We start from the raw sequence: 20,078 nt of genomic DNA, 5'->3' as shown, positions 1-20,078 counted from the left end.
TTTTTTATTTGATGAATTTGATATTGTTGGAGATAAAAATATGAGTTTATTTGATTATTTGAGTTATGCATTTGATAAAATTTGCATTTTATTCACGATGATAATTAATTTTATGGGTTTTGTTTGAAAACTTTGATAAATTTTTTGAATTTTTGTATAAAAAAAAAAGGATAACATTGACATTTTAAAACATAAAAGATCATATTGTCACTTAAAATTAAAATAAAAGACCAAATTGGAAAGAAAAAAAAAAAAGATAAAGGACTAAAACGTTAATTGAAATTAAGTTAAGGGACCGCGAGTGCTATTTAGCCTAATTTATATCATATTTTTACTAAAATTCGTAGCGGATAAATAAAAACTCCTTCAAAAGAAAATAAATTTTTATGAGTTATTAGAATATCATGTTTCTCAAAATACAAATTGAATACTTTAGTCTTTTTCCTCTTATAGTGTAATCTCAGTATACTTGATTTAACTATAATTTCTTAATTTAATTCCAAACACTTAGTAGTACTTGTATGGTTTTCATACAAAAAGTAATTTCTAATTAAATAAGTAAAATACAACTTATAACTCTCATTCCTAATATAACCTAATAGAACGGAGTTTCTCCCAAAATTGAACTTCAAAACTCATTAACCTGTAATAATTGCGATTTCGCAAACGCATGGTCATGTCAGTTAAACACAAACTACGAAGGAGGTGAGTTTTAAAATAATGTTGATAGTATAATATAAGTAAGAAAAACACGCAAATAATCAACACAGAGTCGTATCAACCACATCACAGTATATCAAAAAGTTCAATGAAATTATCGTATTATAGAGTCATAATCAATTAAGGAAAATCAATATCTCATTATAACATTAAATGATCTAAGATAAATTATTATAACATTAGATACACATTAACCACAACAAAACAATCACAAGATGGTGCAATATTATGCATGCTCTTGATATCTATATGATTCATATATAATATCTGCCACTAATGCAACTTCCATACAGAAAATCACTCATATCAATGGAGAAAAATAAATTTGCCACAAAGGCAACTTCACGAATATTCATATGCCATGACATGATGGTGCATTATCAAAGAAAAAATAATTTTCCCATACAACCCACTAATATTCATATGCCATGACATGATGATGTATCATCAAAATTAAATATTCCCACACAACCCACTAAGACTAAGTCAAATGATCCAAAAATAACTTATATGAAATCATTACCTTATTCAAATATCACTAATATCATACATCACATGTTCTTATCATGAAAATCAAATATTCATAAACAAGCATCATAAAAATCAAAGCTTCCACCCCACATATCATGAAGATCATATATTCATAAGAAACTATCACAATGATCAAAGCTTACACTATACATACCAAGAAATCATATATTCATAACAGTATCATAAGAATCAAAACTTTAATTTGTTACTAAACTTTCTTCACATATACCACACAATTGCAGAATTTAAATCAGACAACATCTAATAAAAGTTTCTAATCCATATTTTAATCCTACAAATCTTAATTAGTCATATTAATTCAATTATTACTAAATAGGGCTACCGTCATGCGTAGCGAACTTTGCATGAAATGTTGAAAAATACGGTTTTCTCGTTCATCTCACATTATAATATACTCATGAAATCAAACGCTCTTTCACCGCTTACCTTATTTCGACGCATTCACACATGAATACGAGTCCACAAGAAAAAGACATTTGTTCTTTGACTCATTTTCCTTCAATCGATCTAACTCGACAGTTTATGGGTAAACGTCAAAAATAAATTATAAAAACACTTTAGGATTGTCAATTTCAAAATTGAGTCGAAAAATCATCACCTTATTCAAATATCACTAATATCATACATCACATGTTCTTATCATGAAAATCAAATATTCATAAACAAGCATCATAAAAATCAAAGCTTCCACCCCACATATCATGAAGATCATATATTCATAAGAAATTATCACAATGATCAAAGCTTACACTACACATACCAAGAATTCATATATTCATTAAAGTATCATAAGAATCAAAACTTTAATTTGTTACTAAACTTTCATCACATATACCACACAATTGCAGAATTTAAATCAGACAACATCTAATAAAAGTTTCTAATCCATATTTTAATCCTACAAATCCTAATTAGTCATATTAATTCAATTATTACTAAATAGGGCTACCGTCGTGCGTAGCGAACTCTACATGAAATGTTGAAAAATACGGTTTTCTCGTTCATCTCACATTATAATATACTCATGAAATCAAACGCTCTCTCACCGTTTACCTTATTTCGACACATTCACACGTGAATACGAGTCCACAAGAAAAAGACATTTGTTTTTTGACTTCTTTTCCTTCAATCGATCTAACTCGACAGTTTATGGTAAACGTCAAAAATAAATTATAAAACACACTCTAGGATGGTCAATTTCGAAATTGAGTCAAATAAACTTAACCTATATAGGAAAATAATCAGTAGACAATATAGTCAGTGTTTGCACAGTCGTTTTGGCGTTGATTTCACTCAAATCAGACTTATGATGAAGAAGAACGGTGCAAAATAAGGAATTTCATAAACGGAGAAGTCAAATATTTTAGAGAGAAATTGGAATGGTTAGAAATCTAAGAAAATATGTTTAATTGACTAACTAAATAAATGAAACATGTGACACCTTAAACCCCAAAATGACATATATAGTTTTTTATACTAGATTTTGTTTTTAGGAAAATTCGCAGCGGATAAGAAAATTTGTTTCTAAAAAAAATGTCAGGGAGGAGTTTCACTTGGAATCCAACATTGGTGTCTAATTTGATCCTAGTTATTGAATTCCTTTATTGAATTATTATCGAATTCTCTTTATTATTCTTGCCCTAATGTCTTAATGACAGAATATTTAATTCCAAAGTAACCCCTAATTCCTTATGGGATTTAAGATTTGAATTAAGCATTATTGTACAAGAATTCTCTTTTTAAATTATTGTCTCTGCAACTAATTTAATTGGTTTCATGACCTGCATCTATCCCTAGACTACAAATTCATGAATTTCTCATCTCAAGCATTCGTAAATGTTTTGTCACCTATCACATTTCGTAAGCATTGATAAGAAAATTTGTTTCTAAGAAAATAAAAACTTTTATAACTAATTTAGGATATCACATTTCTTAATTTAATTTAAAAAACTTAGTAGTACTTATAAGGTTTTCGTACAAAAAGTCATTTCTAATTAAATAAAGAAAATACAATTTACAACACTTAATTCCCGGTATCACCTATCAGAGCGGGGTTTCTCTCAAACTTGAACTTCAAGACTCATTAACCTGTAATAATTGCGATTTCTCAAATGCATGATCAAGTCAGTCAAACACAAACAACAAAGGAGGTGAGTTTCGAAATTATGTTGATAGTATAATATAAGTATGAAGAATACGCAAACAATCAACAATAGACCGTATCATAATCACATTACGATATATCAAAATATTTAAGCAAATAGTACCATATTATAACATCAAAGTCACTCAAGTAAATTAATTATCTTATTATAATATGCATCAAATCATCTAAGAGAAATTATTATTACTTTTGAAACACATCAATAACAGCAAAACAATAATAAGAAAATGCAATGCTATGCATGATCTTAGACTATACTTCACAATGTGGTACCATTCTAACTCTGAAGTACTTGGTTATGAGACTTGATACCATGCCACCATTCCGGTGGACGGAAAATTCAAATTGGCCATGTCCTCATAGGTCCCCTCAACTTAACCCAATACACATACACGCGACAGTCGAGGTAAACATGTGTTGTGTGGTAACTCCCGATATTTGAAGTGCTACCTCCAAGTCACCTAGGAATTCCCCACCTAAATACCTCCAAAGTCTAACAATCTTGTCTTAAGGCTCAACATCAGACCGCCACGATCAGGCTCATTTAGTTGTACTTCCTCAGAATCACTAGGCTTGTCAAGCCCTACCTATATACAAAATAATCTCCATTTCACAAATTCTCAATATTTATTTTCTTCCTTATGATACTCCATTAAGATCGTCATCTCAAACACAAATTAGAATCACCATTATTTCATCAATTATAAAGTTACTTCAATATTCTCATCACAAATTTATAACATCACTATCATTAGTCATACATCATCACATAAACTCATCACAAACTTATAGAATCACTATCATCAATCATACCTCATCACATAAATTTATCAAAAATTTATAACATCACAATTATTAATCATGCATCATCATCATCACATAAAATTATCACAATGCATCCATCTTGTATTATCACATCACATAAACTCATCTAATCAAACATATACATAAAATTTATTTGATACCCAATATCACTATAATATCAAATCCCACACATTTAAAGAAATTAAATCAATCAACACCTTACAAATATTTCTATTCTATAATTTATTCTCACAATTTCCATATTTGCATATTAATTAATTTATCCCTCAAAGGACTACTGTTGTATGTAGCGAGTCCCGAATAAATCGTTGAGAAATACAGTTTTTCCCGTTCATCTCATAATATATTATACTCATCGATTCAAACGCTCGATCACCCCTTACCTTATTTAGACGCTTTCTCAAACACATAAATCAATGGAAGTTTTAAATTGCAATTGCAGATCAACAACATACAACGAACGAATCCAAATAAACACTGAGTTCACAAAATTGTCGAGACATGACTGATAAATTATGCGGAGCATAAAAATAAATGTTAAATAATTAATAATAATTTTAGGAGCAAAAATGGAGTCAAAACGACGAGAAAAACTGCATAAAAAGTCTCATCGTCACATTAGAGCGCCGGAAGGGTCTGACGTCAGCTTCACCGAAAAATGAAAATGAGTAGTACTTCTTCAAGGTTTCGACAAGAGGAATAAAAAAACTATACCATTTTTTTGAGACGACAAACATAGTGATCGGAATTGCCCAAAAACAGCTCACCCAAGGAAAGAAACGCAATTGTTTTTGATGAAACAGAGCCACGATCGATAACATTGACGCAAAAAATGGATTTAGTGGCCAATTTTGTTGGGATAGAGGTTGAGATCAATTTAAATGACAGAATTGGTGAGACTGAATTTGAGAGAAAAATGGTTTGCTACGATTTGGCTCCCATTAGTCTAATTTTCATTTTCTATTTTTTTTTTAATTGCAGAATGAGGGGTGCAGATAGAAGATGTACATGTACAAGAGTAAAAATGTATAGCCCAACACAGGTAGTCAAGTCTAAAGCAGAAATATGGGTGTAATGAGCAACTAACAAGTGTAGAAAAGAAAAGTCCAACGAGTCATAGCTCATATCAATATGGAGAAGTAAAAAAATAGGGGTGTAAAGAGTCGGTCCAAAATTTATTTTCTAGTATTTCTAAAAGTCCTTAATAAATAAATAATTTATTTTACTTTTCTAGAAACTTTTTCTCCAAAATACTCATTTTAACATAATATTATTTATCCTTAACATAGATAAATCTAATTTTAACCAAAACTCTCATATTCAAAATAATAACTATAATTATTACTATAACATTATTCAAAATAATCACATAAAAATACATCATCTTTATAGAATATTGTTCACATAGTATTCATCTTCATCTTCATCTTCAAAATCTTAACCTTCATCTTCATCAACATCTTCATCTTCAAAACCCTAACTTTCAACTTCATCAACATCTTCATCTATATCCTCAAAATCCTAACCTTCATTTTGGTCATTTTAAAACTACGTTTACGTGAACTTAGTTCAAGTACGTTTACGTGAACTTAGCTCAAGTACGTTTGTGAACTCGGTTCAAGTACGTTTATGTGAACTCGGTTCAAGTACGTTTATGTGAACTCAGTTCAAGTACGCAATTTTTACAATTTTACAATGTACGTGAACTCAGTTCAAGTACGTTTACATGAACTTCGTTCAAGTACGTTTACGTGAACTCAGCTCAAGTACGTTTACGTGAATTCAGTTCAAGTACATTTACATGAACTCAGTTCACGTACAACCTGATATTTTTACAATTTTACAACGTACGTGAACTCAATTCAAGCACGTTTACGTGAACTCAGTTCACGTACTACTTGGAATTTTTACAATTTTACAATGTACGTGAACTCAGTTCAAGTACGTTTTACGTGAACTCCGTTCACGTACAACATGAGATTTTTATAATTTTACAATGTACGTGAACTTAGTTTAAGTACGTTTACGTGAACTCAGTTCAAGTACGTTTACGTGAACTGAGTTCACGTGCCACCGATGAGTCTCAAACTCCATTAATTACACAATCTTAAACCACATATGTTTATGTGAACTTAATTCACGTACTACCTGAGATTTTTACAATTTTACAATGTATGTGAGTTCAGTTCATGTAATGTTATAATGTACGTGAACTTAGTTCACGTAAAATCACCAGATTTTGAAAAAAATTACTAACTCAAAAACAAAACAATAAACACACTTTATTTGACCACTTAAACTACAATGTAAAGAGGGAACTGATGGATGCAAGTTATGAGTGAATGATGTAAGTTTTGAATGATTATGAGTTATGATGGGTGAGTTATGATGATTTTGTGATATGTGAATTTTGAGTGGTTAAGAATGGTGATGAAGGGATAAATAGAATTAAAGAATATTATATTCAAGGGCAATTTAGGTATTTTGTTTTTAAAAATAAAATGAGCGGCGTGGATAGTAAAATGAGAGGTGTAGGTAGCAAATTTGTTATATTTTTTGATAGAGTAATTTTAAATAGATTTATAAGGTGGAAATAGGGGCGATTAGGCGTTGGGGTGTTAGGTAATCAGAAGATTGCTTGCTTCCTATTATCCGGAAAGTTCATCCAATGAGAAACACACCGAAAGAAAAATAGACACAACTTTGGCATTTAGAGTTCAGTTTCCGCTGTAACTTGAGAATGGGTGCGACTTCAACCTTCTCGTTTCCCTTTCTTGTCGGAGTTCCCTTTTCTCCTTCAACTTCTCTTCGAACAAAACCGACTTTAGCAGTAGCTGCTTCTTCGGAGGATGCACCCGCAACTAAATTACTGACATTTATCGGCAAAGGAGGTTCTGGCAAAACCACCGCCGCTATCTTCGCTGCTCAGGTACATTTTTTATCTTCAATTTTCCTTTTTAATTTTTAGTCTCTATAAATTAAAATAAATGGACGATTTTATCGGAATGCTATTGGAGTTTGTATATTCGCTTGATCTGTATTGAACTGTAGGCAGAAAATAAGCTCAAAATTATATATTTTTTAGGTCCAAATTTTCTGTTATTTTAGTTTATTGAGTTTTTGGCACTAGAAAATATATGTTTAATTCATCATGTTAAAAAATTCCACATTTTTGTGGTGAAGATATTTATAATATTCTGTGCTTGAAAAAAAACATTTTAAAATTCATGTATTACACATGATTTGACTTAATTGATATATTTTTTTAACCGATATTCTACTTATATGCTGCATTTGGACCTAGGAATAAGGTCAGTCATGAAGTTGATTGATTCTATATGCTTTGCTGATAAATTATGAAACCAAACTATAAATAAAAGAATGCTTTTAGTCCTTGCAAATATATAGTTTGATGAAAGCCTCGGCTCCGGTGAAACAAAATTGAGAATCGCGATGGTGGAAATGGTGAAAGACGCCACAATTGTGGTGGATATCCAATAAGTGGGGAAGACACCACAACCGACTATGGAGGTTCCGATTGATAAGTCAGAGAGGAGCGCCACGGAAAAATCAATAAGCTCAAAGACGCCAAAAATAGCAGAGCATAGAGCTGCAACTTTTTGTCTTCCTAAACGTAAGACTTAAAGCCAATTGAATGCCTAATTGATCACTTTAATGGCTGCACTTCAATTGGAAGTTAACTAGTGCCATAAAGTGTAAGTTAGACTTCTCCAACAATCATATCTTGCTTAACTAAAAAAACCTGCAGCTGCTACTATTATGTTTAGGATCTAAAAAACTTAAAATGCAACTAATAAATAAATAATGAAAAATAACAAGTTTTAGTCGGCCAAAATACTGCAAACAAGTGTGCAACCCATTACACAGATTAAAACTTATTTAATATAAAATTAAATTAGATAAAATGTGGACCAGACCCTTCCTCCTTTAATTTTTAAGATTGGCTTCAAGTGTTCCTCATAGTTTCCTGTAAATATTTATAGTAGTCTTTATTCGAAGGGACTAAAATCAAATGTTTTTCGTATTATAGGGACCAATTTCAATATAAATGAATATTGCAGGTACTAAAAACAAAATTCAAATGACCAAAAGCAAAAAATGTATATTTTGAGAAACTAAAGACAAAAAACATTTTGACAAGGACTAAAATAAAAAAAGTGATATATTTGCGTGGACAAAAATTATATTTAAACCTGATAAACAATTTCTTCAATTCCTCCTTCCTCACATTTTCTTATTTCTTCCAAAAACCACAGAACTTCAAGTTCTTTTTTGTTTGAGGACAACTTCTGATTCTTTCTTTTGCCATAAATATATGCTGATAAATTCCATAATCATCTTAGTTTAATACTGTTAATACAATTCATGTTTTTTTGTTGTTCTTTGTGCCTGATATTTCAGCATTATGCAATGGCTGGATTGAACACATGTTTAGTGATACATAGCCAAGACGTCACTGCTGACTATCTCCTCAACTGTAAGATTGGAACTTCCCATGTCATATGCAGCAAGAACCTTTCAGCTGTTAGGTTGGAAACAACCAAAGTGCGTGTCACGTTTTCCATTTCCTCACTTTATATATCACCTTGTGTATGTTTTGATTTTGATGTATACCGACTTTGAGCATTTCTCTATAAGTGCAGATGCTTCTTGAACCCTTAAAACTTCTGAAGCAAGCAGATGCCCAGCTTAATATGACACAAGGAACACTTGGAGGGGTGGGTACGTAATATGTTTTCCATAATATTCTTTATCTATATTCCTTTGATTAAGGTTTGAAATTGCAGTTGCAGACTTGGATGTGGTTATGTCACAATTGTGACTATGTCTTCCTCTTTTCTGTCATATAATAGATTGTTGGAGAAGAGCTTGGCATCCTTCCCGGAATGGACTCGATCTTTTTAGTACTTGCACTTGAGAGGCTTGTAGGATTTTTGGGGATGGAGGCTTCAAAGAGTCGACAAGATAAATTTGACATAATAATATATGATGGTGTCAGCAGCGAGGAAACCTTGCGAATCATGGGTGGAAGCAGTAAAGCAAGGTTTTGGAATTGCTACTTTTTTATCTTACAAGACATGCTCATCCTCAACGTTTTCTTTGGTTTGAATCGTTCGATAGTGATTTTGTAGATTGTACTTGAAATATATCCGCACATTGGCTGAGAAAACTGACCTTGGGAGACTGGCTGCTCCTTCACTCCTCAGACTTGTGGATGAGGCCATGACAATAAGTAGCAGCAGATCTTATTTCAATGGTAGGATGAGTTCAGAAACATGGGACACTTTGGATCAATTTCTGGAGGTAAGAGAGTAAATACTGTTTAATAATTATACTTATTAGTGAAAAAATGAGAAAGTTCTTTATTGATTATGTGTTGTCCAGAGGGGATCTTCTGCCTTCTCAAACCCACAGAGGTTTGGTTGCTTGCTTGTGATGGATCCTAACAATCAAACGTCTGTCAATTCTGCATTACGTTATTGGGGGTGTACAATTCAGGCTGGTGCTCAAGTTTCAGGTGCATTTGGAATCTCCTCTCAGCAACCAAAACTGGAATCATTCGAAAGAGCAAAGAAAAATCTTTCTCCCTTGCCTTCTGCTTTCATCTCAAGTCCGTTAATGAATAGCCCAATAGATTGGAGCAGTGTTCTACTCAACACTGCGAATGAAGATGCTAGGAATATTCTTACTTCACTATCAAGCCAATCCAGTAATACGACATCATCAGTTAAATTTGATGTCAAAAGAAAATCAGTTACGCTCTTCATGCCAGGTTTTGACAAATCAGAGATTAAGCTATACCAAGTATGTAATATCCTCCTTCTCATAAGTTTTATATTTTCTAACTTGCTTTCTAAATTCTAACCATATTCTTCAAGGCACTTTTTTTGATATAATGTAATAGAAATATGATGATTATTATCCTCTTGGCCTAAAAAGAATTGAAATATAACAGAGTTTTGAACTCTGTCATTATGGGCACAGATTTTATTTATAATAAAGAATAAATTGGACACTGTAGATGATGAGAAGATTATATTGTTTTTGTAACAGTCCGACCCTTACTGTTATCGGCACTGTTAATCACGACCTTCTCGCCCCCTTTTCCACCCATTGAAAATAACGAGTTTTTGCCTTCCGTGGGAATCGAACCCGGTACCTGAATGATAAGTACCACTGTCCATTCATTCTCACTACCAATTGAATAATCAAAATATGAAGAAATCAAGAGCTATGGTTGAAGCAACTTTAGAATGAATTGAAGGTTCTTGCTGTGATTAGGAAGCGGTGGCCTTGGTCAAAATTTCTTTTCTTTTCCATCTTTGATCTTTTCTATAGATGACAAAAAATGGTGGAAGTTATCTATGTAATAGTGGCTAGGGAAGCGTAACGTGAAATTGCAACCAAGGCTCTGATCCCATTTCAGAAATATAAGAATTAGGAGAAAAAAGGGAAGTCATAACCGAAAGCTCAATTGAGAAAACTTAAAATGTAATCATATTTGATAAAAGATAAAAATTGATTCAATGATACTTCTATTTATATTGGTTAGTGAATACTTACTGTTAGAATATTAGAAAATATCTTATAATATCTTATAGTATCTTTTATATTATATTAAAGTATCTTGATTTATTTTCTATGATCAATTTATAATCATAGAGAATCTTAGAATATATCTCTTTATTATTATGATTTGTTCCTGATTTAGGATTGAGTCTATGTTTCTCTATAAATAGAGATTAGTATTGAATCTTTTGTAAAAAAAGTCAACATTAAGCTATTATCAATAATATTCAAACCCTTATTATTTTCTCTCGTCCTTTTCTCTAAGATCCCACAACTTCAACATGGTATCTAGAGCCGATTTCGATCCTCCTTGAACGATCCCGCCTCTATTCCGCTGTCAAGTTCCCAATAGTTAGGGAATATAATCATAGTTTCTCTTTTCCAACATTTCAACACGTTTCACTCGATTTCCATTCAATTTGTTACTACCGCCGCTGCCACTATTTCCGACAAATTTTCCTGCGAACAACAGTCATCTCCAGATCAGGTCATACCCAAAAGCGCGTCGCCAAAAACCGTCACACGCGCTCTCACGCACTGCAAATCTCTCATGCAAGTAGATCTTTTGCCGCTGCCGTCTGCTACTGCCTGTCGTTGCTGCTGTCCCGTCTCTTACTGCTGCCATCTGTTGTTGCTGCATGCCGTCGCTGCTGGAAAAGTTTTCCGACACAACCACTTCCATTGTGTGCGGAATCTCCCAATATACACAACCCAGACTTTCTTTTAGGTCAAAAGTTGCTCCACACGCGCTTATGTACCTCCAAGATCCGTCGTGTTTATCTCACGCGCCGCCACCAACAGCCTCGAGTTCAGGCGCGTCTGTCCGCTTTCCGGCATAATGTTTCAGTCGTCTAAATTGAGTTTTCCTTCCTGGTTTTAGATCTGTTTTAAGTTTTTTTCTTTCGAACCACATGTATACAACTTGGCAATTTGTCCCAGATACACTGACCCAATCTTTGTCCCAGATGTACTGACCTTGTCTTTCTCTCCTTGAAGCATGCCTCTCTCTCCTTGAAGCAAATTCAAGTTTAAATATTTTGAGTCTCTGATATTATTGGTTTGAAGCTTCCAAATGCAGTTTTTTAGAAGGACGGACCTTGTTTTGTTCAACTGCTTGCCATGAATTTCTTTCATGCTGATGATCATTCCAACTATCTGGCTAGGCTATATTTATAGCAATTCTCTTCGACTTCACCTGCATCCCTGAGTTGCCTTTCCATCTTTTTTTTATTATTTTGCGGAGCAAAACATTGTTTTCTTGTAACAAGCTAAAACTTAGTAAGCTTTAGCTTGAGGGAGAGTGTTAGAATATTAGAAAATATCTTATAATATCTTATAGTATCTTTTATATTATATTAGAGTATCTTGATTTATTTTTTATGATCAATTTATAATCATAGAGAATCTTAGAATATCTCTCTTTATTATTATGATTTGTTCCTGATTTAGGATTGAGTCTATGTTTCTCTGTAAATAGAGATTAGTATTGAATCTTTTGTAAAAAAAGTCAGCATTAAGCTATTATCAATAATATTCAAACCCTTATTATTTTCTCTCCTACTTTTCTCTAAGATCCCACAACTTCAACACTTACCTTCTAACTACTTTGCTAACTGACTATAATTATAATTAACTACTTCAACTAACTCTAATGGTAACTAACTATTGATATTCTTAACAAGAACTAAACCAGAGTGCAAAATTGAGATCACTCTCTAAGGCATTCCCGAGGCTTTTTTCTCTCCTACACTATGTGACTTACAACAAAACTGTTTTCTCACAGCTAACTTTCATTCTTCTAACTTACCCTTGTTGCTGCCGTACTAACCGCTGTTAACATTATTAATTATTAATTCCCCTTTAGTCCTTTTATTTTGTCTAGCATACACTTTTACTTACACTTTAACATACACTTTCTTCTAACTTACCCTTATTTTGTATGCTAACTTTCACAAAACTGTTTTCTTTAACATACACTTTCTAACACACTCCTTATACTTACACTTTCTAACACACTCTTTAACATACACTTTTTAACACACTCTATTTTATTGGTTAAAATACACATGTATCCTACCAAATTTATATGGGATCCACATATTTTGGTGGAATTTATGTAAATTTTAACCAATTAAATATAGTGTATTAGAAAGTGTATTAATGAGTGTATTGGTAGCACTCCTTGAAGAGTTATATTGTGATTCTCTATCACAAACTATGCACTTCACACATGGTGGAATTTTGGCATTTTGTTTGTGGCGAACTTTTGAGAATAAACAAGGTGTTGATACTCTTCTCTCTCTGTTTTTTTTTTAAAATAAATGCAGTATAGGGGGGGATCTGAGCTTTTGGTAGAAGCAGGCGACCAAAGACGTGTCATCCCTTTGCCTCCAACAATTCAAGGAAAGGTTGGCGGGGCCAAATTCCAGGACAGAAGTCTTGTTATTACATTGCTATAATTCTATTATATGCTTTTTCCTTTTTTGCCTTTTATGCCTTGGCCCTGAAAACTACACCATGCCTGCTGAGGATTATTAATATTATACGGCAGTGACAATTCGTCTTTTAGTTCTTACTCCACATTTCTGCATAAATTGGACAATCAGTGGATTATGCAAAGGAAGTTTGTCATTTTTCATTCTCTCCTTTGAAACTTACATCTATATTTATAGGCCTCCAACTGTCTGATAAAAAAATTTCTCATGTAGGTTTCATTGAATTATTACTAACATGTTAAATGATCTCATGTAGATTCTCCATTGAATATTTGTTCAGTTGACTTTTGCTCTAAGATGACATAATTACAGGCCTCCAACTGTCTGATAAATTTTTTCTCATGTAGATTTCATTGAATTATTACAAAGATGCAAAATGATCTCATGTAGATTCTCCATTGAATAATTGTTTAGTTGAATTTTTGCTCTAAGATGACATAATTAAGTTGGTAGGGATGATCTTGGAGTTCAAATTTGCACTCACAATATAATTGATGTATCATATATCCAGTATGTATAATAGGCTATGCAAATTGCAGCAAAACGAATTATACAGCTGAAATGTAAACTTATACATATATGTATATAAGAGAAGCAAATACTAAGGAAAAAAGAATAAGAGAAAAAAAATGTTTTAACGGATATACTATGTTTCTGGTTTACTATCTTCTTCACCAACTTGAGGGGTTTGGATGCGGCTTCGCAAGTCTTCAAAAGCCTTCATGCTCTCTGCATCAAATCCTCCTGCAAACTGAAAGCAAAAGCGTTTTGCACCACCATTAGGGTATTATTTGATATGCATTATAAACTTTAATGAATATCGATTCACGTATTAAGTACATTTTTCTTTGTAAACACGTTATGTTGGTCAGCTCAATTTTGTGACAACACTTGGTTGTTTTTGTTCAAATGTGCATTTGGTGGATTAGATGTAAAAGCAAAAAGGCTTGAAATAGCTGGTTATACATTTTAATCTATGAGAATTGTTACTTGCTGTGCTTTATGCTTTTCAAAAAATTGTTTGTACAAATTGTTAACAAGTTGTCAACAATAAAGAAAAGTGTAGTAAAGTGGTTATTTTAACAAAATATATAATGTACTTTTGATCCCTCTTAATTTTTTAAGGTGATTTCTTCTCTCGTCTCTTATATTCTCAAATATATGTTCGATTGGTCTTTACAAATGTAAAATATGTCCAAATTGACCAGCTAGGACACAAATTGGAGGTTTTTGAGAAAACATGAAAGGGAAAAAAATTGGAGGTTTTGAATCAATGGTTGAATATTTACTTTATGCTCTAAAGTGAGTGAAAGAGAAATCTAATTCATAATTAATTATGTCATGAATGTATTGTTGTTTAATCAATCAGTATTTTTGTTGAGTCAATCAAATATGTCATGAGCTAGTGCAAGAAAAGGAAAAGTGACCTAAAATTACCAACCTGATGTATCCGGAAAGCAAAACGAACGCCTTGTAGAATCAAGAACTCTCTAGTTGGTTCCTTCTCAGGTCCAGATAGCTCATCAAGTTCAGATGCAACACGTTTCATATACTTCTTTGCCAGTTGTACAGAAGAAAGTTTAATCTACAAATGGATTGGGAGAACCAACATGTGATTGTAAGCTACTTCATCAATGCAAATGCATTATACATGTAATGTTTTACTCCCTCTAGTATAAATATATACCTTGCCTACAACTCCGGAATCTTGTAGCCAATTTATTGGGATTCCAAATTCTCTGTACCGTGAAATAGCCATATCTCTTGTTCGCAATAGTGCATATACACTTTGCTCCACTCTGCATATAAAAAAAAACAACAATTATTAAAGAAATGTAAACAGAGACAAAAGATTCAAACCAATAGAGTTTACTAAATCATGTTCCACATTTTTGTGACTTTTAAAATTGTGAGAAAGTGATTTAAATAGATTTGTAAAGTTTTCAAGGATAATTTAACTAAGCTCTCAACATTAACAAGCCATGCATCAAATGCTAACTTTAGCTAGTAGTATTCTTGATTAAGTAATAAAATAATAAAAATATATTGCAGAAGGAAAAAGAGGCATGCATACTTTTCAAGCAAGGAATACATTTTCCTCAGGGCAGCATCACATGAGAGTTTGGGATCATCAATAAAGGTAGAGACTTGCTTCTCCAATTTCATCAGATCTTGATATTCAAAAGCTGCTTCCCTTAGTGCATCCGCTTTCCCTTCAGGCCAATCAAAGTGCTTCAGGACAGCTCGTTCATCAACCTTGCATTGCATAGGACAACATATAAGTATATCTATCTATTCTATACCATAATATAGACAGAACTCCATAAATAATATCCAATTTTGGTCAAATTTACTCTTAATAACACATTTTTTCTTCAAATTTTAAAACATACAACATGGATATTGAAATTTAGATAGATTTATATAATATAGATATTATGAAACTGAAACATGCAAATTAAATTAAAATATATATATGTCATACAATAAAAAAAAAACTATATAATACAAAGCACAATAGAAAATTGGACAGAATGATACGTTAGTGTTCATCTTTCTGCTAGTATAAATAATATGCAGTGATCAGATTATGGAACATAAGGTTACAAAATGTAAAAAATGATAAATAATTTAAGGGGCATGACACCTAATTAAATACATGCATACCAGGAAGGAAAGCTCCTCATCTAGCCAGTTCACAAAGGCAAGCAGGTCATTGATATCTGAGAAGGAGGCTGCTCTTACTTCAGTTGCCAAGGATATGACAAAATCACCTTGTGTTTCTACATCAGCTTTCACCTATATACATACATGTTTCACAAATGAGAAATAAATAGTTTTAAAAAATGTACTATGAAAATGAGAAAAAATAATAATAAAATAGATGGAAACTTTAACATACAGCTAAGAGGAATGTTGATCTATTCTCAATCTCCCCAATCATGTTGCTCCTTGCATCAGATGTGTTACTTGTTGAAGAAGAAACTAATAGTGAAGAAGTATCCTTCTTTGCTTCCCGTTTCATCAATGATTGATAAAATTCAACTAGTTGTGGAGCTCGATGAACTTTGTCGCCATCCAATGCCCCTTTTGATAGGCCTCTTGGGGGAGGAGGTGGTGGAGGCGGACCACCTGGTGGACGAGGAGGAGGAGGAGGTGGAGGAACAGATGTAGCAGATGGTATTCCACTCGAAGGAGCATTATCGGAACCAGCACCAGATGGTTTAGGAGGTGGCCTAGGCACCCTAGTAGGCCTTTTCTCGATGTCGACTAGCTTCATCTTGCTAATGCTTTGATTTTCAACATTCTTTCCATCCTGAGATTGATCATTTGGATCACTAACAGGAACAAATGGCTTCTCCTTTATTTGAGAAAGTTTAGGTGGCAAAGATGCAATAGGTGGTCTCTCTCTTTCACCCTTGGTCATATTCAAATTTGAATTGTCACCAAACTTCTGCACTCTTGCTTTTTCAGCCTTTGAGTTTAGATCTTTCTCCCTAGCCAAGGCCAATTTATGTCGATCTTTATATGCGGGGTATTTTTCTTCCGCGGTCGCCTCAACTGACTTGGACATCAATTGGAATGAAGCAGAAACAGAATTTAGTGAATCAGTGGATGCAACTTTTCTTAGATCAGCACTACCGGGAGAGTAAGTAGTAGATTCCTGATCACCCTGCCCGAACGTGGTGATGGCTACACTATCACCGGCATTCCTTATCATCAAGCTTTCAAGTGGACCCTTAGATCTAATATTCATACTCATCCTTCTTGGAGAACTTCCTGAAAAAGATCTTGATGGTGATGAAAGAGCACTAGAATCATCTTTGCTTTTACCACCCCATTTCTTCAATTTTTGGATTAGGCTAGTTTTCTTGCTAAGAGTACTATATTTGCTAGTAAAGCTATCAATAGAAGCATTGTCAAAATCTTCACTTCCTGGTGAAGAAGGATGAGAGAAGTTGCTATCAAGATCTGTGTCACCTTGACCTCGTTCTGATCCGGCGTATTCTAACATCAGCTGCTTCGCCCTCGCTTGTGATTTCGGACTAAGATTCTTGCTGAGGTCGCGCGCTGATAGTTTTCCCGAGGGCGCCTGCTGATTCTTTAGCTCATACCTCAAACACGCGTTGACCCAACGAAGGTATACAAGCTCTTCAACTTCACTAAACCTATTCATCTGAAGTCCTTCCACTTGCTTCAAAAGGTCTTCATTTGCATGTCTCAGGTTACTCACCTCCTCATTCGCCTTGGCAACCATTTCACTCTGCAGTCCAACATAAAGCTTCATGAAAATAAATTTCACTCACACATCTATAACATAACATTCATCTTGCTTGCACAAATACACATCTAAAACATAGTTGTTCACCACTTCCATGAATCAATGAAGTATACACAAACTTTATAACATTATGTCAAACAGGATTCCAAATAATTCAAATAGCTTTACAAAAGGAAGTTTCTAACTTATCATATGCTCATATTAGATAAGTACTAAAAAGTGATGCAAAACACTATGAGGTTTCAGTTATGATAAATGCTTAAAAATTAGTTTCATGTGTCTGTTCAATTGAATGATGAAGAAAAGAAGTCTACTCAAAGGCTCTGACCTCAGTCATATTGGAGAGCTCTGCTACTCTAGATTCAGCAGCTTGGAGTTTAATAGTTAGCTCTCGCTTCTCGTGTTGAAGTTCTTTATTTTTCCTCTTAAGCTCCACAACTTCAACTTCTAACACATTAACAGATTTCAATTTCTTTTCAATCTCAGCATCTTTTCTTGCAGCAACTTCTTCTTTCACTTGTAGGCCAGAAACTTGTTGTTTAAGCAACAAAAGTTGACCTTTTGTTTGGTTAGACTCAAGCTGTATCTGTCTTTGTAACTCCTTTATCTTGTTTCTAGCCACTTCAAGTTCTCTCTTTGATGAACCTCCATGTGTGAGCTCTTCTTGAAGCTTCTTCCTCTCCGCCTGCAACGAATTAATTGTTATATTAAGCATGTCAATTTCAACCGTCTTAATTTTCAGCTGCCTTTGTAACTCCACAATGTCTGATTCCTGCTCCTTCAAACCGTAGTATTCGAGCAATTCTCCTTCGAGTTTCACTTCCCTTTCCTCCAATTCCTTCACTAACTGCCGCAATCGTTCTAATTCGCTGTCATTGTATGCCATCTCGATTTCGTAGACTCTGTCCTTCTCAACCTTATCATCACTACCAGGAAATGATAACTCAATCTCTCCAGATAAAAGATCTTCAAATTCTGGTAGAATATCATCATCTTCGAAATCATTAGCTCGATTAATTATGCTGCTAATTAACTTAACCTCCTCTTTCTCCTCTTCCTCCTCCTCCCTCTGCAAAACATCAAAAAAATGGAGGACGTTAGAGAACTACATTAGGGACCGAAAAACCAAACTATTGCGTCAAGGACTAAAACCAAAAAACGCTATACTTGCACAGACTAAAATCATATTTAAACAAAAAAAAAATTGATGAAATTCAGTTCTACGAACTCACATCAGTCCTTTCAAGAGAATCAACATCTGCAATACTAGTGAGCTGCTCTTGTTCTGTGCCCTCATGTTGATGCTTTTTAGACCTTGCTTCACCATGTTCTGAAGTTGTTTAGTTGATGGGATTAACCACCAATATAAATAATTAAGAATCATCATTTGTACTATTTTCTAGCAAAATAAAAATGAATAAAATAAAAACTGTCAAAAAAAAAAAAAAAGACTAGTGAATACCTGGTTTTGAACCTCCAACATTCAGCTGCTTAACTGTAAAAGCTGCTAAGGAAGCAGCAACTATGAGTCCTAACCTGACTATCATGAAGCTTTTGGCAATAAAAATGTATTAATTTTGCATTATTTCAAACCTCAACCCATTTCCTTTCCTAAAGCCTTGAAAAAGTGAATGCAGGGTTAGAAAAGAGAAAGATATGCAGAAAACGAACCCATGTTAGGAAACTTCGTTTATATTATGAATATATATTAATTCAGTGGTATTTTCCACATAATTGGCTTTATCTTCTTATCATCCGTGAGAAACAGCAGCCACCGATAACTAGAGGCCAAAATAATGTCCAAAAAAACATTACTTGCTAGCTCAAATGGAATATATTTACAATTAAAACCAGCCAGGGGAACAAGATTGATAAAGACAAGTTACAGTAAAATTAGAGCAAAAAATCAAACACATGTTTATTTCCTGATTTTAATAACAAGATTAAAATTTTACTACTGTCTGGTCGTTTAGTTTATGTGGAAAAATTGATGAGATAAGGGATTCTTTTGTTTTTTGGATCATTTAATGTGGCAGTTGTTTGATAGCTTTCCTTTTCCCTCCTACACATATTTAACCAACCATACAGCTATAAGTATCAATGTTATATGTGTGACCTATAATAGGTTTACGTAGATTATGTTCTCCAAAATAACGGGTCTTTTTTGTTTTTTTCTTTATTTCTCGAATAATTAATTTATTCCAATGGGTTGGGTAGTTCAACTAAAAGGTTGGAAGACTAAAGTTTTGTTTGGATTGATGGAATATGGTGGAATGGAGTATTAAGTTTCATTGTTGCATATATAAAAATATAGTGGAATGCAATATGTTCCGAATGTAAAGAAATACAATGAAATCAATACAGATAGAATCAAATAACTTTAGTTCAAACTCTGAAGCAGATGTAAAAATATTAACATTTGTTTTAAAAAAAATTAATTTATTTCAAT

At 33.2% G+C, this 20,078-nt stretch overlaps 2 protein-coding genes across 3 annotated transcripts; one reads left to right on the top strand and one right to left on the bottom strand.

Annotated features, from left to right (window-relative positions):
• Window positions 1-6,862: 6,862 nt before the first annotated feature.
• On the top strand, window positions 6,863-13,490 carry LOC101503392 (ATPase GET3D, chloroplastic). 2 transcript variants are annotated; one of them, XM_004516728.4, is made up of 7 exons: window positions 6,863-7,190; window positions 8,684-8,827; window positions 8,926-9,000; window positions 9,136-9,326; window positions 9,415-9,586; window positions 9,668-10,087; window positions 13,180-13,490. In XM_004516728.4, exons 1-7 carry the CDS (start codon window positions 7,002-7,004, stop codon window positions 13,309-13,311), a joined length of 1,323 nt encoding a protein of 440 aa, XP_004516785.1. In that variant the 5' UTR covers window positions 6,863-7,001; the 3' UTR covers window positions 13,312-13,490. The 2 variants fall into 2 exon arrangements, with proteins under 2 accessions (XP_004516785.1, XP_073221603.1); XM_073365502.1 differs by lacking the exon at window positions 6,863-7,190 and adding an exon at window positions 7,662-7,895.
• A 318-nt stretch (window positions 13,491-13,808) lies between these two features.
• On the bottom strand, window positions 13,809-19,439 carry LOC101503945 (protein CHUP1, chloroplastic). Its single transcript, XM_004516730.4, has 9 exons — window positions 19,092-19,439; window positions 18,862-18,959; window positions 17,958-18,698; window positions 16,250-17,611; window positions 16,015-16,146; window positions 15,422-15,603; window positions 15,035-15,146; window positions 14,789-14,932; window positions 13,809-14,098 (listed from the first exon to the last, which is right to left on the bottom strand). Exons 1-9 carry the CDS (start codon window positions 19,174-19,176, stop codon window positions 13,994-13,996), a joined length of 2,961 nt encoding a protein of 986 aa, XP_004516787.1. The 5' UTR covers window positions 19,177-19,439; the 3' UTR covers window positions 13,809-13,993.
• Window positions 19,440-20,078: the final 639 nt, after the last annotated feature.

Source organism: Cicer arietinum, chromosome 2, assembly GCF_000331145.2.
Source record: "Cicer arietinum cultivar CDC Frontier isolate Library 1 chromosome 2, Cicar.CDCFrontier_v2.0, whole genome shotgun sequence".
NCBI lineage: Eukaryota > Viridiplantae > Streptophyta > Magnoliopsida > Fabales > Fabaceae > Cicer > Cicer arietinum.
Note: the sequence above shows the minus strand (reverse complement) of the source record. Positions and strands in the feature narration are given on the sequence as shown.

Excerpts from the sequence above, each read along its gene's own strand:
- LOC101503392 (XM_004516728.4), top strand. The coding sequence starts at position 7,002 with ATGGGTGCGACTTCAACCTTCTCGTTTCCCTTTCTTGTCGGAGTTCCC. Across the intron at positions 8,828-8,925 it reads TTAGGTTGGAAACAACCAAA|ATGCTTCTTGAACCCTTAAA; the intron begins GTGCGTGTCACG and ends CTATAAGTGCAG. Across the intron at positions 9,327-9,414 it reads GGTGGAAGCAGTAAAGCAAG|ATTGTACTTGAAATATATCC; the intron begins GTTTTGGAATTG and ends GTGATTTTGTAG.
- LOC101503945 (XM_004516730.4), bottom strand. The coding sequence starts at position 19,176 with ATGATAGTCAGGTTAGGACTCATAGTTGCTGCTTCCTTAGCAGCTTTT. Across the intron at positions 18,699-18,861 it reads ATTCTCTTGAAAGGACTGAT|AGGGAGGAGGAGGAAGAGGA; the intron begins GTGAGTTCGTAG and ends GATGTTTTGCAG. Across the intron at positions 16,147-16,249 it reads GATCAACATTCCTCTTAGCT|GTGAAAGCTGATGTAGAAAC; the intron begins GTATGTTAAAGT and ends GTATGTATATAG.